General features: G+C 41.6%; 1 protein-coding gene across 1 annotated transcript in view; it reads right to left on the reverse strand.

The window, feature by feature from the left end:
* LIN7A (lin-7 cell polarity scaffold A) overlaps positions 1 to 23959 on the reverse strand; it is a 47985-nt gene extending 24026 nt beyond the window's left edge. Inside the window, exons 1-2 of the mRNA XM_087765367.1 lie at positions 23657 to 23959; positions 4743 to 4861 (exon numbers count right to left, since the gene is read on the reverse strand). Of these exons, the coding sequence (XP_087621493.1) occupies positions 4743 to 4861; positions 23657 to 23936 (399 nt within the window). The 5' untranslated portion in view covers positions 23937 to 23959. The remainder of the gene's footprint in view (positions 1 to 4742; positions 4862 to 23656) is intronic.
* Positions 23960 to 24461: the final 502 nt, after the last annotated feature.

Genomic DNA, 24461 nt, shown 5'->3' on the forward strand with positions numbered 1-24461 from the left:
ACGAAAAGCGCAGGTAGGCAGCTTGAGGAAATGACCAGATAATAACACATTGCATATCAGCAGCACTGGGATTCCAGGCGTTCAGATCACTAAGGTGCGAAACCGAAAATTATTAATTAAAGAAAATCATTCCAATATACTGACTAGGCTTGCCGAACTATCCTACCTAGCATATAGTGAAACTATGTTTTTAGCGTTATAGAACATAATCAAATATATCTCTAAAGTAACTGGAGGGCATCCAGACCTCATCAGAAATGGGCCACTGTTCTGCCGCTGCTGTTTTTTTGCCTGTAAGTCACCAGTGGTCTTTAAATGTCCAGGATGCTCTGTCCACAAGATAATTTTATAGTAAGTCTAAAAGTTTTAAACCACTGAAGTAGAAACTGAACTATTTTCTAAGACAACATGCTGTTCCATAGACTAATATTCTATTAGTTGGGCCGGGACCAACTGCATGAGATTCAACAAGGCTCAGTGCCGGGTCCTGCACTTCGGTCACAACAACCCCATGCAACACTACAGGCTGGGGGAGGAGTGGCTGGAGAGCTGCCTGGCAGAAAAGGACCTGGGGGTGTTGGTTGACAGCCGCCTGAACATGAGCCAGCAGTGTACTCAGGTGGCCAAGAGGGCCAATGGCATCCTGCCTTGCATCAGGAATAGTGTGACCAGCAGGACCGGGGAGGTGATAGTGCCCCTGTACTCGGCACTGGTGAGGCCGCACCTCGAGTACTGTGTTCAGTTTTGGGCCCCTCACTACAAGAAGGACATCGAGGTGCTGGAGAGTGTCCAAAGAAGGGCAACGAAGTTGGTGAAGGTTCTAGAGCACATGTCTTATGAGGAGCGGCTGAGGGAACTGGCGTTGTTTAGTCTGGAGAAGAGGAGGCTGAGGGGAGACCTTATGGCTCTCTACAACTACCTGAAAGGAGGTTGTAGCGAGGTGGGGGTCAGTCTCTTCTCCCTAGTAACAAGTGATAGGACGAGAGGAAACAGCCTCAAGCTGCGCCAGGGGAGGTTTAGGTTAGATATTAGGAAAAATTTCTTCACCAAAGGGTTGGTCAAGCATTGGAACAGGCTGCCCAGGGAAGTGGTTGAGTCTCCATCCCTAGAGGTATTTAAAGAACGGATAGATACGGTGCTCGAGGACATGGTATAGATGGACTTGGCAGTGATAGGTTAACGGTTGGATTCGATGATCTTAAGGGTCTTTTCCAACCTTGACGATTCTATGATTCTACGATTCTATGATTTCATACAAAACACACAACAGTAGAGTACTTCGTGTTGACTGCTCCTCATTTTAAGAAACGATTGCCAGTGACCTAGTCCTGCAAAAGTGCTCTTCTGTGATGACCTGATATTTTGGTGGGAGTCATAAGATAACAGAATGAAATAATGGTTATTTTTGTGTGTCTGGTTGCCACACCACATTTTTATAAAGACTTTCTGATTTGATTACTTTTGGTATTGATAAATGTTTCACCATTGGTATTTACCAGTCATATTTTCTTTTAAATAATATCCACACAGAAAAACATTAGATTTAATCTTGAAATGAAAAATGGAGTAGTGAAGGAAGGCTGGGAGGAAAGCAAGATACACCTGAATTTTACATATTTAACATACAGAAATAGAAACTTGAGAATCAACCGGAAAGAAAACTTCCACTCATCAGGAGATGCATGGGTTTATCATTACTCTCCTGGCATTTCAGTACCAATTACCAGGTGTTAACAGTAAATGGAATTCCCATAGTCTGCTAAGGTATGCCACATTTTCTTGTTGATGATTTAGTGTGTTTTGCTCAACTGTTTATTCTATCTATCTTCTGTACCTACAGCTCTTTAAGGTTTCTTGCCAGACCAGAAGTTCACCTTATCTTACAGTTCTCCTAACTTCCTTTTTACTGACTTACAACAATTAAAGTTACTTTATCAATTCAGGTTGCCTAGTTTTATGTTCCACGTGAATACACCTTCTCAGTAGTTCAATTACGCATTCACTTTCTCAGCCTTGCCCTTCATCTATTCCAGTAACTCCTCAGGAATCAGAAGACTATAACATAGCAACAGCTTTGAATAAACAGCAAAAACACATGGAAGGGTAAAGGACTTAATGGTATAATAGGCAAGACTCATGCATCTTTTGCCAGGTGACAAGGCTACAGAAGGCTAATTAATCTTCATGTAGCCAGGAAGCTTTTGAAACAAGTCATTTTAAAACACAATTATATTTTTTTTAAAAACTCAATTTTAATGTGACCAGACTGTGGTTAACTTGTTGTCTGGTCTAGGGGTCTTCAGGTGAAAAGGAAATACTGAGGCCATTACATACTTCAATTACTTCTATTATTTTCAGAGCTAATACATATTCTTGCCAAGTGCCAGACAGAATATTTCTGTTGGTGGTACTTATATTTAGCTAAGTGAGAACCATTAATCACCATTTCCTGACATAGCATCCTAGAAAAATGCCAAAGTACTTCTATTTAAATTTCATTCACTCAGTCACTTTAAAAAGATTTTATTTCTATGGGATATTATGGGGGGATTATGGGCATCCCTGATTAACGGCAAGACCCAGCTCACATATCCTCCAAGCCCTTGCTACAGTGCTTGGAGATGCCTAACAATGTAACATGCCCAAAATATTCCATGCTTTTCTTATTAGTTTTTTTAAAAACGGAAGAAATTATTTTCTGCAATTTTCCAACAGCTCTTCAATTGGTGGAAAAAAAGAGTTACAGTCAAAACATTTGCCAAGAGCTTAATGTAAGTAACTGAAAAGAGGAGCCACATGTTGAACAACCTTAAGTACTAGCAATATATATATGTCAATTCTCCCATTCTCCCTAAATGAAAAGATTTGTTACCAAGCCTTTTATAATTGAAGATTTCTTCTAAGAAAAGATTTACATACATAGTGGTGAATAGCATTAATAATTTTTTTGCATATAGAAATTTTGTTCTCTGATCGTGACATATTAGATAGATCGGTTATATATATTATATATTAAATATGTAAAAATAAATAAATGTTTGTGTTTAAGAAGCTGGTAGAACTGAGGCAACTGCTCATTCATCATCATTCTTGTGTAACAACTAGTTCCAGGCTTCTTAAAGCAACTGTTATTTGATTGTAAGAATCAAACAATAATTAGATAGTCTGTCATGTGCAGGTTGTCTTTACACAACACTCTATAAAGACCTTTTGTGTCACTGAGATGATTTTGTCACAATCTGCTTTCAGTTCACTGAACTGGGAGTGCATTTGTCTAAGCCATTTTCCTCCCTCCTAGGGTCTGTACCTGTTTCAACAAGCTTTGTGTTTGCTTCTGCTAAGACTATTTTCCAGAGATGAATATAAATTTGGTAAGATTTCACTGATGATCCTGCAAAGATTGAAAATTGCCTTGAACAATTGGAGTACCAGGCTCTGCTATCTGGAAAAAAAAACAAAAAAACCAAACCCCCCACAACTTTTCAATGCTCTGTGGTCAATTAAAGAAGTATTTAGTTGGTTAAATGAAAGGACTAGTCAGAATCAGCTTTTGAGGGTACATAGTGGCATTATTTATTGTCATGGAACACTATTCCCTTTAAAAAGCATTGAAAACTGCCATTTAATTAAGTGGAAGCCTCTCTCTGTTTCTCACATTGAAGAATATATTCCATAAAACAAAGAGTGTGTTGCATTTTGCTTATTAAACTAATGTCTGTTCCCCTCTTTCTTCCTTCCAGCCACCCAGCAGTCCACTCAATCAATGCGCTGCTGTTGCCTAGTTATCAGGAGTTCAATCCTGCTACCATCGAGGGAACATTAGATTCCCCATTGATTTCAGTGAGGTAGGATTAGTTCCAGGCAGTAGATAGATAAACTGAAACAGAAGTTCTTACAGATTTTCTGCTGAGAAGATGTTCCCTTCATTAGGGCCTTTAGAGCTGCTTCTGTCTGGCAGGCTAACAGCACTCAATTTAGCCGGTAAGAAGTCTGACATAATGTTGTATTAATTCATGGTTTCTGTCTAAGAAACTTCTAACAGAAGTATTTGTAATTTAACTGCTTTAAAGATACTGCCTGTATGCATGTAGGAAGGGGGGTGCTGCTTCTCTAGCTTGACTAGAAGAAAACAATCATCATTTATCTACCTTTGGGCAGAGCTTAGGAAGGCCCTGACCACAGCTGGCAGGGTAATGATCATAGTTCTTAGCAATCTGACAAGGATTTCTGACACGTGGAGCAAGACCCACTGGGACCCGACCACTGACTTCAACAGCAAGATTCCTGTCTGCTTCAGTTAACTTCAGTGCTTGCACCGTTTGTCTCTCACTGCAATCTGATATTGTCAGCACATCCCTAATCACACACCTGAGCTCAAAGGAGAGGCATTTAAGCTTGCACTGACCCAACTTGGCATGTCCCCATATCCCAGCACAGTGCTGTACAGGTTAGCACAGACCCTGAAACAGCATGAGCAGAATACTAAAGTACTAATTAATCACCCTTTCTCCTTAGCAAGGCTAATTGCCTTAGGCTTGATGCCTTGCTGACGCAACTGTTCTGCGTCTGCTTTTCAGTAACTTCAGCATTCTGCAAGGTAGCAGGCAGCTACAGACACATCTCACATCCATCATCCTTTCTACAAGCTACTCCTGCTTCTCCAGCACTGAAAGGCAAATATACTTTTCTTTTCAGGAGAAGGATGTTATTCTGAGAAATAACTAAAAAGCTCAATTTCATACCTCTCTGATAGCTGTACAAAACTCACTCTGCAGCACCTTCTTTAGGGACTGTAGCTTGTGTACTGGTACTTCTCCAGATTCTTGCAGTTTCTCCAGTAACTCAATTGCTCTTGCAACATCTGAGTGGGGGAAAAAAAAGGAATACAGATCAGTATAAAGAGTGACTAGTAAGTGACTAAAAGGGGCAAACTGATGGTAATTTTAAATTTAAAATCAGCTTTAGCAACACATACTGTATTAATCTTGCTTTATACCAGCCTCAGACAGGCAACAACACTGCTGCTCAGGGATCCAAATCCCAAAGTATGGACAAACTGTGCATGTACACATACAACAGACGCACACAACGAGCTACAGACTTAGTTGTAAACATTCTTTGGAACAAAGCTACCAGTTCAAAGCAGCTAAACCATATTAGCAGACCTAAAATATTTCTTACTTTCTGCATAAGAAAAAGTAGCACAGGAACAGTATGGGGCCTACTTTCAGAAAGTCTGAAAGAATGAAGTTGAGTCCTTATGAAAGCACCCTCAGGATGACAACACCTAAGAAAAATGTTTTATCTTTTCTTCTCATAAATCTAAATCTAAATACCAACCACTGATAAAGAAAGTCTTCTAAAGGCAAGTAGAAGTCTGTTAGGGAAGAACAGGAAGTCTGCTAGAGAAGACTAAATGTATAAGGCTCTTGTCTAGGTCTCCAAAGACCTGATCTGCCACACAAAACCCATATGACCCACAGAAATACAGGGAATAATATTTTCGGTGGCCTGAATTCTCCTTAAGCATCTGTATATTGTCAAGGGAAAGACAGAAGTGTCTCTGAAGAGCACTCCAGAGAGCTTAAGTGACTAGCCATATTGAGTGGTGAGCGGGAATCTGGTCCAGTTGAACAGTGCCCATACCCTCACTCTCATAATATTTTTCCTCTTTAACACTGGTTCCTAATTTACACAGTTATTACTAAGATATATAGAAAAAGACCCACCCAACCCATGAAATGCCCAACAATCCTTTATGGCTGGGGACACAGGGGCATCAGAAATAGTGGCCAGTCTCATGGAGGTTAGGCTAGTCAAGCAAGGGACACACTGACTTATACGCAGGAGTGAACTGAGCGATACATATCCTGGTCAGTCTTCAGGATGATAGAGCTTAAATAGAGGGTTTTCTCCTCCTGTGTCATTTAATGCTACCTTGCAGCTTTTCCTGTAAATTTGCTGGTATAGTTGAACCTGGCAATGCTGTTGTTTTGACTCTGTGGTCATTCTCACATCTTCTAGCATCTTTTGCATAGCTACCAGAGCCACTACTGGCCAGTTACACTGCTCTACTAAATATAGGTCTGTATCCTAGTGATGAAACGAATGCATAGTACTAAATGATAAAACAATATTTATGGCATTTTAATTCCGTGCTTTAACTACACAAAAAAAGAAATAAACACCCTCCCCCCAACCGCACAACTCCAAAATGACTACAATGGCTAGAAGCAACCTTATATAATTCTCCTTTCCGATGACAAAGATTGTACAGTTTGTGACTGGGAGATTATGCTAATTGCAACAGTTCTTACAATCCTTGGCTTGTAGCTGAGCTATACTGACCAGATGTCTTATACAACAAAGACATGAGAAGTTTTCTGGAAATAGAAAAGAGATGACAGTAGATGAGCTGCAACAGGAATAAAATCATAATCCTATATTTGCATTTATAAGAAAATAATTATTATCCAGCTGCATCAGTGTTAGGAAAAGAGAAGATGACACCTCAAAAAATTCACAATTTAAATAAGAGGCAGGCAACTGGTCAGCATCGTAGGTTGTGCCATAGTAGATTAACACCCAAATAATTCTCAAGCTTTTTTTTAGGCATCTGCCAGAAGACAGCTCTAAGGAAGCATGGCAGAAAGAGCACACACCGTTTCTTTCAGAAGGATGTTTCCGCTTACTGGGCTGTAGTTTGCATTGCAGAGCAGTCTTGGAGCTCATGAACTTTCAGCTGGAACTAACCCTAACCCCGTGTTCAGAGACTGCACCTCTGCTTTTGCTCCAAGCAGTGCTTCAACTGCTAGTGGGCATCCAGTCCATGTAACTAGATCACAGCTAGTTCAAAATAACCTCTCTGCACAATGCACACAATGTCGGCGTGAGGTCCTCAGCACCACCTCTTTTGCTTTCCTAATCTGCCCCTGTTTCTCCACTCCGTACTATCTGTTGGTAGAGACATAGCCAGCATCATTCAAAAGGGATCATCTGAGAGGCAGAGACCTTGGTGTGATGGGAAAGAGAAGGTCTGGATTAATGAAGCAGGTTTGTGAGCTGCATGTACAGAGACAGCAGTCGAAGCTGTATTTGCAAATAAAAAGGGAAGAGATGATGTGGAGGTGTACCAAGAAAGATCCCTCTAAAGCACTTACTGAAGTGATGATCAGAAAGCTGAGAAGAGATCTGGGAAATAATAAGGCCATGGAAACCAAGAAGAAAATGAGATTCTAGAAAGAAGAATATGACTGATGGCAGCTAATGCATCAAAGAGGATGGTTTTGAGATTTAAGAAGAGTTAACTACACTCTTTAGCAAGAACCATTTCAATGGAGTGCAAAAGAATGGCAATGCATTAAATAAAATATGATGCAACAGACAAAAATGATTTTTAATGTTCTCAGTAATAACAGTGTCACAATGATTTTCTAACAAAACTATCAAATCATTTACCTTGGAATTTCTCTTTTAAAGTCTGTATCTGCCACCCAAGACTTGCAGTTAGCACTCTCCAGTTATTAGTACCAGTTGGTGCAAACCGGTATGTCAGACAGCACAAAGCAATTAGATGATTTATTCTGAAGAAGCTTCAACAGCCTACCATAACAGATCAGATAAGGCCTCTGAAATTCATGTGATACATGATAGCTATTCAGATATTCTAAATCAGATTGGGGTCTTTTCCAGTGCTAGTTCACCCAAGTTTCGAACTGTCTTTCCCTCTCACCAGCTATACTTGTAGAAGGTCAGTGCCACAGATTACAGATTGGTTGCTATTCTGCAGTTGCTTAGAAGTTTCATCACCACACCTGAAAACTCTGTGAATCACCCCACATTTGCTATGGTCCTGAACTAAACGATATGCAATGAAAAGACTTGTACTGATTGAGAAATCTGTTTTGATCCAGAAGAAACATAAATAGCTTTAGGTACATTAATCAATCTAAAAGAGTTAAGTACAGGTCTAAACATTTCCCTAGGGTACGGACCAGACTCTAGACGAAAATTAATCACTTCTAAAGTAATGAGTGTTACAATACAAATCATAAATTCATATTCTGGGTGAAAAGTCTGGCATGGGTGTTTAGTATGTAGTCTCACAGGCAAAACCGCACACTAAATTATCATTTGGCAATACTAGATTACTCAACTCTGTGATTAAGCAGTGGTTTGGGGTAAAGCAGAATATCCCAAGAGCATTCTGATTTTCCACACTTCCAAATTCATCCAACATGCTAAAATGCATGAATGCTGTTGCCCAAGTTCTTGCTTTGATTTATTATTCACCTACCATATCTGTTAACAATAAGCAGTCTTCTTTCTCTTGTCACAATTAGGCCGATAGCTTGCTCAATTTGTCAATGAATTGTGGGATATTGCTCACGGTAAAGAGAATACAGAATAATAAAGAGCTTCATGGGATAAAATTACAGAGTGAAAATGAGGCATGTGTTCAAAGAAGTGACGTGACTGGCAATGAAGAAGATTTCAAAGTTATGTTGAAAAAAAAAAGGCATATAGCAGGGAATCCACTCCCGTGGAAGTCAATTAGAATATTGTCATATGTTTGAAAAGGACTGATATTCCTCTGCGGGGATATTGTTCTTGGCCTCAATGCTCCTTTGATTACAAATGTAACTAGCTTTGCTTGCAAATGTTATCACCAAGGAACAGTTCTTAAATACCCTTTTCTTACATATTTGTGGAAAGTGCAAATTGATGAAGAGTGTGTGTGTATTTATATAGATACATGTAAAAAAAAATTCTGGGATTATGTTAAAAACAGTTAAGTTCTATGTAAATAAAATACCCTTGCTTTTTATTTCTGATTTGTCCTTCCTTTAAGTAAAGATATTTTTTTAAACACAACTTCTGAAAAGGATTGTTTTGAACTCCATTATACTAACATTAAACTCATGCTAATGTCATTGAAATCCATCCTCATTTTCCACATTCATATCCCACAGAAATCAGTGGGAATTTTGAGTAACGATGTGGGTAGAATTATTCCTCTGTATTTTATGATGCATACACTTTAAAAGGAATATGCACTTATTTCCCCCCTTATTATATCCAACTCTAACCACACCTTTTTTTTTTTTTTTTACCATTTTTTTCTGATTTCCTCATACATATGCACAATTCCTTTCTCTCCCATTCTGTGTAACATTCACTTCCCTTTTTGTCTTCTCATCATCACGCTTGCCTACAGCCTTTCAGGAAATAATACTGTTTCAGTGTGGTGGGTCACGTTATCAGTGAAACACAGAGAAGGCAGGGGGCTGTGGGTGGGTGGAACGCATTTTATCAAGTGCACTCATCAAAAGAAAAGCATGACTCTCAGAAAAAAATCTCATTTCAAGTGTTCTTTCCGTATTTTCATTTGAATGAAGTTTCGTTTGCATTGCTAGTAGGACACAAGCAGGTTACTATACAAACCTTAAGAAAGAGAGGAATCACTAGAAAATAGAACTAGCAAGATACCATACTGTGATACAAGTGGAACATTCCCATGCAATACCAAATGAAGTTAAATCATGTATACATAGCCATATAGCACAGTGCAGTTGAAAAAAAAAAAGGTCATCTGGCTTAGTTATCACTTTGTTCTGTTATATATTATTTTCACTTGCTGATTTTTGTTCAAATAGCTAGCAATGCACAACGTAGACCGACCTGTTTAATTTGCTGGATGTTTTGAAAAGTAAACACTTTTTCCAATACTTTGCAATTCAGATTTTACAAACCAAAAGCAAATTATGAATCCACAGAAAGAATCCTGGCTGGTCTGAGCTTGCTGCTCTTTCACAGTATTGTTAAAATTGGGTAGACCAGGCTCCAGCATTCTGTGAAAGTTGTCAAGTCTGTGGTTTCTCTCTGGTAGACTTTGTGCAGGGTTTATCTTTGTTTCAATTTAGTCAGATAGGTTAAAAATTATTAGGAAAAAATGTAGCAAATGATTTTAGCATGCTAAATGCTTCCCATTTAATACCAGAGTGACTCTTGAAGAAGAATGTACTTGCATGCTTTATACTGCAAAATGTGAAAATTGTTTTATATCTACCAGTGTCTAACCTTTCTCTCTTGTGTTAAGTCTATGTGTGAGTTAAATATTGGTCTGCAGTCCTTAAAACAAATATATTATCCTCTGACTTAAAAGACTATTAGGCAATTAAATAGCAGCTACAATGCTGTGTAATACTAGTTTGGGTTCAAACAGTAATTACTCAGAAACATAGTATTTCTGTACTCTGATAACTGCTCTAAAATCATGTTGCTGGTTTGCTCCCAAAGCCAAAATACGGTGATCACTTGTTTATTAACAAGATATTAGAGAACAGGCTTCTCATCTTCTTCAGGTCTTTCTACTGTCCCATTCATGTTAATTCTGGAGACCTTCACTGCATTAGAATGCCAGTTACTAGCAAGAGTAAGTGTGCTACATAAACAACACCCTTTGATACCTCAGAGGTGGGACATCACTACAAATTGACAGCAAGTAAGTCTCTGAAATATTCACTAGTTTCACCACGGCATTACAGAATAATAATCCTGACAATTTTCAAGCTCTGTTCCGTCGTGCTTGAAGACCTTTAATCAGGCTGAAGGCGAAGAATTTGCATGACATAACAGATCCTTGTAATTGCAGTAGTTTTTCATTCCTCCAATACTTTTGTTCAGGTTTAGTTATTCCTTTAAGCTCAGGAGAATACATTCCAGAATTCTTAATGTTATTCTGTCAACTTTTTATTATAACTCCCAAAGCCTGCATGGGATGCTTTATCATATTTAGCAATCTTCTCCAAACACTATCAAATGACAGCAGGTAATCAATGGTTGGGCAATCAGAATTCTATGGGGATTAGCAAAGTTCATTCGTAATTCATAGCCAGTAGCCCTAGTACATTGTATCAAACTATTTATGTGACTTCATGGTTAAAGCACCAGCTTTGGAAAATTTTCAGCATATATCTTTTGAAAATTTTCTGTATTAACAGAGCTCTGTTGTCAGTCGCTGTGTTGTACAACATGGCAATTCTTACTCTGGTGTCAAATACCAGACTGCCCACTATGCTTCCATTCACCTTTTTGGTTCCTTACTACCAGCACAGTGCTCTCCTGAAATACAACAGCCCTTCCATTAATTTAATATATTTATTTAATCTAATCTGGACAGTTCAGAAAAAATGAGGCAAAGAGCAGCCTTTTTTGCTCACTTAAAGTGATATGTTTGTCTTGCCCAAAATTTCATGCTAATCAGTAAGCATAAAGGTGTATTTCACCATGGTAAATCAGACTTGATGTGCAGGGAGCAATGAGCCAAGCTGTTAGAACACAGTAATATTATTCAACACTTTATAGTGTGTATCTGTGAGGTCTATTCAAATTAATTACAACAAGAATAGTAATACCAGTGCTTTCATACTCTAGTTTAGATGATACATGTAGTAGTTATAGATTTACTGCAGTGTCACTTTACACTGCTGTGGTTAAACATCACTATGAAGGCACAAATAAATATAACAAAGCACAATCATACAGAGCTCTCATGATTCATCTTGTGGTGAGGGTTTCAACTCCCCACACTTCTGATGTAGACATCGACTCACCCTACACCGCCGTTACAGTCAATGAGGGAAAACAGACACTTTGAGGCTATAATTCATCTGACCTATTTTAGATGAGATGAATCATACTCTGGGAGTGCCTGTTCCCTTTGTTGACTATAAAGGGAGACTAGATGATTAGCTCAGATGTAAATGCCTGCATCCTACATATTAGGCATCTACATCAGTATGATGAAACCCACTCTTACTGACCAGATATACAGTGAATGACTCATGCAAATTTACCTCCATGTGGTCCAGCAGACACCATAATTCAAAACAGTTACATTTGACAAGAACTGTGTCGTTAGCAAGCAGGCCAATGCATTTTTTAGTCAAAGCTTTTAAAAATGCCTTAACCAATGATTTTATGGATTTTTTTCTTCTTAACGTATGAGAAAAATCAACCATGAAATATGATTGAGTATATCTCTGTCTCATTTTGCCTGATGTGAAACGACTGTTCCCAGTGACATTAGTGGCATATCCCCATAGGTTTCTACATACTTTACCCCACTGCCCGGGGCAGGCTCATTTTCTTTGGCTACTCATTGAACTGTGTTTTGGTCTATATGTTTCTATATGTTTGAGCTGCCCCCAGGTTCTGTCTGGCTCTAGCTTCTCAGGCACACCACGGTTCTCTGCTTCCCTCCGTTTCTCAGACACAGAGCCTGTGACCCAGCTGCTGCACACCCCAAGGCAGCATTATATACCATGAGTTTTCCCAGCAGCTTTGGCAGGAACACCTGAATATGACAGCAAAGGTCTGAGACATCCGGCAAAATTACTTCTAGAAAGGACACAGTTTATTTGCAGGGAAAGCAGGGCCACCCGTGATCCAAATACAGACAGCGAACTGTGTGGAGACCCCTCCATCCAGCATCCTCAACACCACAAAAGCCCTTCAGGGCTCTCTCCAGCAATTTCAGTCACAGACATTCTGCCTGAAATACTGAAATACTGCCATTTCAGGCACACTGCTCCTGAATACTCTGCTTAGCTTAGTCAAATGCAACATCCAAAAGGTTCCCTTAAATGAAAAAAATACGGTCCTCTATGTTCTCTGAACCTCACAATGTCTAGAATGTCTTGAGTAATCTTCCCCCATTCCCACTCTCATAAGTTTTAACTAGTGATTTCTGTTCTTCTCCTCAGTTAGGGATTTTCATAGCCTTAACCTGCCATGAAGGCCCACTGGGAGAATTGGATTTGCTTTACTTTGGTCCATCTTCTTAGCAAATTCATTACTCTACATAGAGCGAGTCCTCAATTTTTTCCTTGATGCCTTCACATGATGCAAGTCACAGGAACATCTCTGTCAGCGGTTTTCAGATTTTGTTTGCTTTCTGTGTTTGTGTATATGAGATTGATCTATATAGTTCCTAAACCTATTAAGAGTTCATCAGATACTTAGAGAAAGTGGCTTGGTACTGTCATGTTTCCACTGTTGTTCTTTAAAGGAATAACAACAAATTGCAAAACAGTAAAGATTGAATTAATGGGTAATTCAGGATCATTTCAATATGATGTGTTTCATTGGCTTAATTTAAGGCCTGAAGAGGAATAATGCAATTCAGAATTTTCAAAGATGGGCATTTAAAATTAACCTTGAAACCTAGTCTTTTTTAAACACTGATATAATTTTTATTCTTCCAAATTATTAGTTTCATTGCAATTTCTAAAGCAATCAGGCTGAGGAGGTGCATAAATATGAGTCTGAAAATTTTCACCAGAAGATTTTGCCACCTGTGAGAAATCAAGAAATTACAGATACACCAACCCTTCACATTTGACAGCACTCACTGCTTTTGTATAGAAGGCATTGAACATAGCATCAGTGTGAAAACAAGGTAATAAGTTATCCTTTAGGAGAAAAGATTAAAATATAAAGCTGAAAATGCAAAGAATAAAAGAGCATTAAAAACTATGGTATTTTCTAACACAGTACTTAAAACAGAATGTCATGATTTTTCCCCTGCATTAGCTGTAGAGAAGAGGGAAGGGAAGGTAAAATTCCTTTTTTTTTCTTTGTATATAGTTTTGACTTTATATTGCTTAATCATACTTGCTCTTTGTAATCACAACTATGATTTATAGTTAGCCACTTACTGCTGAATAGAACAGATGAGACATGATTCTGGTCTTTTTTTGACTAGGGATAGTTGGCTACAAATATGATACAAAAAGACAATAGTTTTTTAAAGTTTATTTTGTATTCAAATAAATATATATTATTATTAAATATATATTATTTTACATATATTATTATATTAAATAAAAAAAATTAACCCTTGTTTCCTGCAGGAAGCAAGATATTTTGTAGTTTCAGCCTGTGTGTTATTTATTTTAATTCTCAGTTCTTCTGTAAGTATTTTTTTAAAAAAAAGAGAGATCTCAGGTGTTTTAAGCAGTTATTTGCCTACACGGGACATGTAAAATGGTGTTCTGTCTGACTCCCTGAAACTATGAAATGACAAAAAGAAAATCCCTTGAAGCAAAGCTGTAACTCCCCGAGGAATTCAGTATGGTGAACAGGCCTGGCCTTAATGAATTAAATTCCTACAAGTTGAACTATGTGAAAGCAATGAAGCTGTCTACTGCTTCTTGTAGCCATAGATATCTTGTAAAGAGATGCCTTGATAACTCTCCACCAGCCTCATCTGTCTCCTCATCACAACATCACTTGATCTTGTAGGATCAGTTCCGCCTCAGCAGACACCGCTCACCATGCTGGAGTGGAGCTGCTTTAAACACTAGACGAAAGCACACTGGACACTTTCCTGAAACTGCAAACGTAAACACTTTAGAGGTTCTGATCCCAGATTAAAAGAAAAAAAGGCTGGTACATTAACATACCCCAAGGACCCTACTTCACAAAATACTTGCTTTTGTGTTTTAAACCACAAGCATATAGAGAAAAACATTAAAATCAGTGAAGGAATTAAAAATTTGACTAAGCTAGAGAAGCAGAAAACAGAAATAATTACAAGGAATAAGCTTGCCTGAACAAAGAAAAAACAGGATGAAAACCAACATATTTTCTTTTAGCTGAAATCCATTCTCTTGCTCCCCTGCCTAAGCAAAAGCAAGTATTTATGCATCCTACGTGCACATCACAAAACAAAAGTATTGGCCATATGGGCAACCTCATGCCTTTCCCACACTGATACTTTCAGCGTGTGTTTTTAGTTTGCATCAGAGAGATTTTTGTTGGCAGGGAAGAAGACAGGAAGAGGGAAAAAAAGGCCCCAACAGGTGCCTCGCAAAGGGAGGTAAGGTTAACTTAGGGATGCTAATTCTCCTGCACAACAGGCACCATGTTTGAGCCAAAGCAGTAACTCTCACTTTCTTCTCTGCTTGTATGTCATTACTAGAGTCTCCTGCTGCCTCTCCTCAGTTCCTATCTCTCCAGCTAATCTTAGTCTTAATCTTTTTCTGTTATTACCAGAAAGATGAGAAAGATGACTGTGGGCTACTGGCAATTGTACATAGTGACAGTACGAATTGTCACTTGAAGATTAGCATCACGATTTTATCTTCTGTTTTTTGAGGTGGTTTGAAACTCCAGTGAGACAACAGTCAAAAGATGGCATTTGTGCAATACAACAGATGCGACGCAGTCATTACGTACACATACCTAACACGACTTTATTTGTAGGCTCAGGTAACAAGAAGAGAATTAATATTCTCTCTTCAATTTTAGTGGATTTAAGGATATTGCTTTTTGCAGATTGAATCCCTCTGGCAGCTGGCTATATACTAGTCATTTCTCAGGAAAGGAAAAAAAACTGTTATTTGAAAGTGTGTATGTGAAAAGCTGCAACAGCAAGAAGAAAGCAATATAAATAAAATCCTTTTTGTTAATAAATCCCTGCAAAACTAGGTGGTACAGATATGCTGCTGGTAGATGTCAACAATTAACCACTCTTAACTTTCAACTTTGAAACAAGTGTGACCTTAGAAGAAAGCCGTGACTATCCTGAATTGCTGCTGCAAGTTAAAAACAAAACCTTGAAACAGAAAACCCCTGTGAGGAACAGAGAGCTCACTGTCACCTTTGCAGTGCTGTTGCTTCGTTTCCTACATGTTGAACGATGCTGAGGAGCAGGAGAACTGGACCTCCTCTCGGGTTGCAGCCTGATTTCACAACGTATCTACCTAAGATACAAGGCACATACCTGGCACACGCAGACATGTTTGCAATGTTACACAGCAAAATGTGCTGTATAAATTAGTGGAAACTCCAGAGCTATTACTATTGGGTTACAAGACTATCAGGCTACAGCAGGGATCAGGCAGACAACCACCTCTTTTTCCAAAGACTGCTTCATAGATTTTAAAGCCATCATGCCCTCTTCAAGTTTCTCTGGTCTGGCTCTGTATAACAAAGAACAGCTATATTATCCTTCTGCTCCTGTGCTGATTCAGTAAATAGCATTTGACAACAACACTGCTGCCAAATCTATTGAAAAGTGAAGAGATGATGGTAAATAAATTTCTGAGCGCTAAGATTGCTGCTGACGGCCACGGTCACCCACCTAATCTATTTCAAGTACATTCTTCCCTGATGCTTAACTGATTGTAGAGGGGTTGATACCTTAAGGTCTAGGAGATTTACTCTTTTTCAGAAAACATGGTTGAAAAAGAAAATTAAAGAGTTAGTGGATGTGAAGGATTAGTGATTAAACAAGGCTTCCATTGAAAAGAACCAGTAAAAATGTAATTTTGGTTCAGAAGAAATAAATTAAGAGCCTATTTTGGGTGACATTCTTCCTTATACAATTATCCATGTTTATACAGAAACAATTAAAATCAATGCTTTGATGCTCTGTGTATTCATGGACACTTCGTTGTTTCATCTTTTAAATAATAAAGAACAATCCTCCTCCAATCTCTTCTGGAAACACAGTCTTCTAATAAAAATTTTTTCTCTCTTTTTTTACAATTATTAGTAAAGTAGCACTAAGATAACAACTCATTACGAGAAGCTGTATGCATTTCCTGGTAACTTAGTGGAATTACATTTGAGAAATGTGGAGTTTATTTAACCACTCTGTTTTGGACCCTGGTGAAACAAGTTCTCAAATATGTACATACACCTCCCTCTGTATTTAACATATCTAAGATCTGAGCTTGTGGTTTAAATACTTGGGAAAACATTGTTAGTATGTAAATGTGCATTTCTGAATCAAATCTCATCTGAATAGAGAATTAACAGATGAATGTTTCTCATTCAGAGGCTGACTCTCCAACAAATATCTCAAAAGGAGATTAAGCTGACTGAGATTAACTTTGAAAAGGCCTGGATTTACACATACACGTACAGTTTACAGCACATTACTAAGTATTATTTTTAAAATGTCAAAAATGCATCATGTGAAACAAATTAATGATGTGTGATAGAAGGCAGACTCACAAATTTACAGTTATGTGCTTCTCAAAACACTATCTACCTGCCTTTGCTCGGTTTCCTCTTAAATCCTCAACTTCTCATTATTTGTGCTTCTAATCTAAGAGTAACTAAAATCAATAGTTTTACATAATTCATATTTCAAATTCTGTTGCATTACCTACAAGAACATTATTTTGTATCTGAGTAACACAGGTCAGCCAAAAGCTTGTATTTATCTTTTTGCACTTGCGTAAGTGTCATCTGTGTTAAGGAGAGATGTGCATGTACGTGTCCTGAAACAGGGAACTCAAAGTACAAATTATCCCCTGTGCAAAGCCGATGACTTCAGAAATTTGTCACATTTTTAAAGAAGTTTCTGTCGGATAACATCATCAGAGGGGTCCAACTCAAGCGATAGGATGGAATTAAGCAAATTGTTTACTTACAATTACATTAAGAGGTTAATCCTTTTTTCTGTAGTTACACAAATGCCTCTCAAGACATCAGTGTGAAACTGAAGTCTGTAGGATCCAGCACAGGGATGTTATTTATAAAACAAATCCTTCTTTTTCAACATTATCTGTAGATAGAGAGTATGCATTTACTACATACAAAAATAGCATCCCTTGTGTTTTCTAATCATTAACGCTCTTGCAACTTGTTGCAAATGGTGAATCCTGCACCTGTGCAGGGGCTTGTCAAAGCCTCCGTCCACTTCACCCAGCTGCAGGAGCAGGTCCCCTTTGAAGGATCAGAAGCAGGACACATGCAGGCGAGCTCATCTTACCACTTTGCTCTACACAGGATAAATTCAGATAGGCTAAAACGATTACTTCACTGCTACCATGTCTAAAGAATATTTCCAGCCTGACAGAGCAGGAGGAACACAAGGTCCCTGCACAGGCTAAGGAGTGTGCTCCTGCGGCCACCTGGCCCACCTCAGACACATCCAGCCTGGCACAGAGCTCCTGTGCCGCCATGTACCCCAGCACCTCTTTCGATCAGGCCCGTACTGCCAAAGACATTTAAGCTGGATATGTGCATTTACTTTTCAAACCATGTATTTTTACACCGCTCACGAAAACCAAAGATGACATTTAAGGTAGGTACTTGCTCCTACTCCAGCTCTAGAGCTGCAGGAGGCACGGCTGAACTGCACACTTAACTAACCAACACCTCAACTGCACGGTTCCTCACAAAACATCCCCAGTCATCACCAATAAATCAGCAGCTCAATCCGCTTACCTTAATCCATCCCTTCATAAAAATACATTAAAAGAAAAAAAACAAATAAATGTTGACACACTGATGTAAAAAAAAAAATCCAAACATTTCAGTCTGTGACCAGAATTATCCCTTTTTTTTCTATTCCTACAAACAATAGGCCTTTTTTTTTTTCTTGGAAGAACGAATTTGGTTATTTATATGTCCTCAGTTGGCATACCAAACAGAGAAATGTTAGACTTAAAACGTGTGGCACTTGCAGAAGTATTTTTCAATTTTAGCACATTAGGCTGAAGAGCAAGAGAAGACATCCCCGTGACAGACAGGGAGCCAGGCGGGGAGCAGCACATCGCTTAGCACTGCTCCACAGGGCTTCACCCCATGCGAGAGAGATCTGGCCTTATGCTGCACCTCTGTCAAGAACTGTATTTCACACTTCATGAATCTGATTTTCTCTTCCTGATGAGTATGTTATATATTTTTTCCCAACATCATATACATTATACTAATATATGCACAGTCTACTGCAACTTGTGTTCAATACAGTTTGTTATCTACATATATATGGGCACAGAGAGGGAAAAATCCCTGTTTATGTAAGCTATGAGAATGTAATGAGAAGAAAAATGACAAGGAGAGGAGAGGAGGAAGGAAGGAGTACTCCTCCAGCAAATAGCCATGTATATTGATGGTCAGGTGCCATCCAGCACCACATCTGATAGTCTGCCTACCACCTCTAACAGCCAATGGCGATTCCAAGCCCGTTCGTATTCTTATTTGTTGTCACTGAACATCATGCTTTATAAAGGATTTTCAGGAAGTTTTGGGACATCCACTCCACAAAATATTTGTTTGAATTCATAAAGGACCAACAGAGCTCAGTAACGTGTTACAGCTCAACAGCAAGAAGTCTTTCCAGTTTCCAAGGATATATTTGAAAGCAAGAGAAATTTGGTTGTCAATAGCCAATAGCTATGACCTTGTTATGAAACTTCACAGGGATTAAAATATCAGCACTGTATATTCAGTCTATTCAAATGTCTTCTTTTATCCTCACATGAAGAAGTGAAACCATCAGTGACATGAATAGTAACTATATAAGGAAAAACATAATAGGACATGGATTATTAACAAAAGAGAGTTGAAAGCCCCCCTTCACATGAAAAGATATTCCCTTGCTCTTAATCATGAGATGGTCTTTGCACAGGCTAATTGTATAATATCTTCAAAAACAAGAACTTTTGAAAAGCGCCCTTTTAAAGCTGCCACTTTCATCATCCTATGCAGAGAGGAATAGGGACTGAGGTTTTGCAGCACTCTGAGCAAATACACAGTCAGTTTTCCTTCAGAGCAGATTTTCATCGTGGAAGGAAGAGCACAAGTCAAATTTTAAGTAAGATAAGCTTTATGAAAAATTTTCCAGACATTTAGCAAAATAAAGAAGTTCAGATAAGAGTGGAACATCTATTATGCATAGCTAGAAAGACGTCTGCTTCAATTTGCAGGCCTCCATATGTGACCACTCCTAAAATGAGTGCCAGGAGAAGCACAGAAGTCTATTCTCTCCCAACATATTTCTGGGAATGTAATGGTACTTGCAGAAAATGCTTCCATCAGACTGTGCTAACGCACCCTTTAAGCAATCCCACCCACAACAAGCTTCCTTTAATCTCTGATTGCTCATAATGTGTACCCGTGGCACACAGGAGGTCCTCAGAGAACCGTGAGGAGGCTAAGCTGGCTGGGGGAGATGACACTGCACTTGGAGAAAAGCAGAACATTGCCGCTGGATGTGTATGCAGCATTTGAGACGTCAAGCTGGTGAGGTGCCGACAGTCACGGGACAGCAGAAGAACAGAGGATTAGAGGCGGAAATTGGCTTGCTGAACAGTGAAAATGGATAAGGGTTACAGGCAATGCACAGAGCAATGGAGTCAACTGCACTGAGGCTTTGAGAAGAGCAAGGCAACGGAAGACGGCACGCGAGGGAGACATGGGGCTCTGGATAATAAAGGGGAAGGCAGCAACTGCTGGTCATGGAGTAGGCTGAGGCACCGCCCCTGTGGAAGACAAAGGACATTGAGAGGAGAGGCAAAGGCAGCACTGCCCATCCCCATAGAGAGAAGGACGACATGCAAGATGTGACGAGTGGTATGCCAATACAAATAAACACTGTTGGAAAATGCCAACGAACTGCAACCAGAGCTCTCTGTAACCAAAATCAGCGTCAACCAAGTTCTTACTAAAGACATACCTGTGGAAGAAGTAAAAAATAATTGTATAGGTGTTTTTAAACATTTCCCTTTTGGTTTGGTGTGACGGCTTTGTTTTTTTTAATGGAGGTAAACTAAGTTGGAAACATACTTAAAGATCCATAACCTTGAACATAAAATGAAAAAAGAAAAAAAAGCCTATATTTTTTTTTGCTTGTCATTTTATGAAAGACAGCACTGTAAGTTTCCATCTCAACCTGGAACAAGGTATAGTTCCCTTCAGGGTTTAAGCTTTCAGTCAGCCTAAAAAATTCTCCCGGTTAGCTCTGATGGACACGGGGGATTACTGATGGGGTAGTATCAATTCGGGATGTAAGACGTTCCCAGTAATGATAGGAAGGGTGCGCTTTTTTACAGAGAAGACCTACTTGGCTGTTGGAAGATGCCCAGCAGACAGGCTCTTCCCCTTCCCAAAGCTCCCAAACACCGGGGCCACCCTCCTTAAGCTCCCTAAGCGGTACCCACATGTAGCCCCGCTGCTTTACATTTCCTCCCTGAAACAGTTGCCGATTCCTTCCCCTCCTCCCAGCAGAGCACCACGCAAAGGTCAGGCAAAAGCCTTTGAGATTAAATTGTAAGTGATTAAAATTTCCATTATTTTGTGAACTTGTTCCACATATTAAAGAGCCCTAATGGAACTTGCACACATTTTGTGCAGGTAGAAAGGCACATGATGACAGGAATTAAGGAAATTAATTCCTGTGCTTTGGACTGAAGTAATCTTCCAGAATGTAATTGGCTTTCAATCATTCACACACAACATGCCCTTCACCTTTAAATGGTAATTCATTTTACCATACAGGTTTTGAATTCCATTTACGTCAGGCTTTAAGAAAGCTCACATCTCCATACTAGAATACAGTGTATATGTTTTGTCCAGGAGACGACCATTGTGAGAGTGTAATTCAGATTTCTGATGTATGTATTTATACCATGTTTTACCGTTTCAGTGAGCCTTAGCGGGGGGAAATGCAGAACGCTTCCTGGCCAGAGATCAAGCAGCAATTCCCTCAGCAATGCAAGGTTATTAATGCCACCTCTCCTGAAATGCTTGCTATTTTCTTGCTGCGCTGAGCCCTCCGTGGGACATGGCAAAGTGGATGTCAGTGTACAAGACTTTTCAGGCCCGCGCCTAGATCACAGCAGAGCTGTGCAAAACATAGTGACAGTAAACATAGCTGCATCTGCTTTAATAAAAGTGACAGAAATCTGGAAAATCTCACCATGTAGCACTTTTCTTCTTCCGTGGCTGTGAAAGAAAGAGTACAGAGGAAATATCTGGAAGCACTGGGCTTGGTCTAGTTTCTTCTGGGGTTGCTTCAGCCCACCCTCTTCAGTTGATGTAGCAGCAACATGTTACAGGTGATGAAATGTATCCCTCTGACGGAATGGCCATCTGCAGGCCAGGTGCAGCATTTAAATCTATTTCTTCTTGTTTGTATTTTCCTTTTGCACGTCACATCCTATCATTCTGTGATGTTTTATCTCCCTCACACTAATATCAGCCCTGGCTGACAACCAGGGAGACTGTAATGTTGGCACTGCTGCCAAATGGTTAGGCATATCCTGGACACAGACAACAGATGCTTATATTTAAATTGGGACTAATTTGCATTTTTGTGTATTGTGGATTTTTTAAAGCATAGTTTTACTAATGAAAAGAAATGTGTAATTCTGAAATAGTAATACTTTCCTTTGAAAAGCCAGGTTTGCTAACGGATTGCCATCTGTTCAACCCTTTGCCAGGAAATAGATTTGTCCTGCTTACTGAAAACAGTATTAGGGTGAAACTGTAGATTACACAGTGGATTTCTGAGCAGTTTAATTTAAAGTGCACGCTAGCACTTTGTTATTTCAGTAAAAATAACTTTAGATTCTCCTTTCCTACTAATGTTGGTATTTAAGCCATCCAGCAAACTGTATTTAGAGTACTTTGTGGGCTGTTTTGCTCTAAGTTGGGTTCCAGAAAAGGTGCCTACCTCTCCTTTATCATTTTGCAACTGAGTTCATCAGGTTTCTTTTTCATAGGATTTACAGCAAGAAACTCTTTATCTTGCTTCGAAAGCCCATCTTAATCCTCTGGAAAAAAACATTCAAAAAACCAAGGCACTGACCCCAATCATGCTTTCAAGCGTACAAGATTTATACGTGCTGGGAGCCTCTCAGGGCCTCTGGATGCAAGTTAGAGGAAGCAATTCAGGATGCTGTACCGGGCGCTGTTGGACCTCTGTAACAGATGGAGCCGAAGGAGCAAACCGTACCAGAACGGTAAGTTACTCTCCTCTGTAACCCACAGACATCTAGTAACACTTCTGCTGAGCCCTATTAGGGGCACAAATGCACTGCGAGGGAGAGGTCCAATTTTTACAGCCTGGAGGCAAAAGCTGAATTTTAACATAACTTCAAGATTTCAGCACCCTCTTACACTGCCTCGGTGAGGCTACTGACACAGTTTCAAGGCTAGCAAAACACCAACCGCTCTCCCTACCCAGACCCAGTAGCTGTCCACAGGAATACGCAGACGCGCTGTTTTGTAGGGTAACATCATTAACGCCAGCGAACAGAGAAGTTGCAGTCACTGATCCCTTCCCCGCATATCCCCCTCCCGCCAGCCCCCCCAAAACGCCGCATTTTGCCAGCAAACGACTGCCTCCGCGGGAGGTGCGAGCTCCCAACTCGCTGCCGGGAACGGCCGGCCGGAGCCGCGGCCGCCACCACGGGGCACCCCGCGCCGAGCCACCTGCGGGGGCGGCGGAGCCAGGGCCCGAGCCGCCGAGCCGCGGGGGCGGGCGCCCACGGGGGAGCCCCGCGGGGCGGGGGCGGCGGAGCGGCACCGAGGAGCTTCCCCGCCGCCCGGCGCGGAGCGGAGCGCTGGCCGCGGAGCCGCATCCCGCGCCTGCGGCACCGCCGCGCTGCCGCCGGCGGGATGCCAGCCCTGCCCCCGCCCCCCTGCCCGGGCAAAGTTTTATTTCCTCCATTGCAGCCCTTCTCCTGCCTCCCACCTGAGCCCCGCGGGAAGGCGCCTCCCCACCGCCCGCCGCGCTAGGGGCTGCGGGGGCAGACCCCGCGCTCCCCCGCCACCGCCCCCCGGGCAGGGCGCGGGAGCTGGGGCGGCCGGGGCGGCGCGGGCGGGGAGCGGCGGCAGCCGCGCTTACCTCTGTCCAGCGTGAGCGGCTGGACCGCTGTCAGTGTCGCCATGTCTGCGGCGGGGCTGGAGCCCGAGTGACGCGCGGCTCCGGCACCGGCGTGGAGTGCGGGGAAGGGCGGGGAGGAGGCTGGCAAGGAGAGGGGGCGGAGGAGGAGGGTGGCTCCGTGGGAGGAGGAGGCGAGCGGGGCGGAGAAGGTGCCCAGGGGAGGGCGGCTCGCCACAGACGGGGCGCCGCGATGCTGCGGGCGCAGGGCGGCCCGGCGCGGCCCGGCGCGGGCTGCCGGCATCGCTGCGCCGCCGAGGTCGGGCCCGGCCGGCGGCCCTCACCTCACCGCGCTCGCCTCAGGGCGGAGTCCCGGGGCCCGCAGCGGCCGGGGCGGCCCGGGCCGTGCGCGGGGGTGGGGGGCGGGCCGCCGCCGGTCCCGCCGCCCCGGGGATGCCGCAGCGGCCGCCGGAGGGAGAGAGAGGGTTGAGGGCGGGGAGCTCCGCAGCGCCGCGGGGCGGGGAGAACGGGCGGGGGCCAGATCCGGCGGCCCGGCCTCGCCGGGGCCGGGGGCGGCGGGGCGGGGCCGGCCGTGCCGCGCCGTCGCCGGGCTGGGCGGCTGGTGAGCGGCGAGGGTGGACGGCGAGTGCGGACGAGGCACGGCTCCGAGGGCTGGCCGCCGGGGCTGGACGTCCGCGGGCGAAGCAGGGAGAGGAGGCACCTGGCCGCCGTGCAGGGCCTCGGCCGAAGGGACGTGTCCCGCAGCGGCCCTTGTGGACGGACCAAGCTGTCGGCCTCACCATCAGTCCGGCCGTCGCCTCTTTTCTAG

This window comes from Nipponia nippon, unplaced genomic scaffold (genome assembly GCF_047370975.1).
Source record: "Nipponia nippon isolate SJK-2023a ecotype South Korea unplaced genomic scaffold, ASM4737097v1 scaffold_3, whole genome shotgun sequence".
Lineage (NCBI taxonomy): Eukaryota > Metazoa > Chordata > Aves > Pelecaniformes > Threskiornithidae > Nipponia > Nipponia nippon.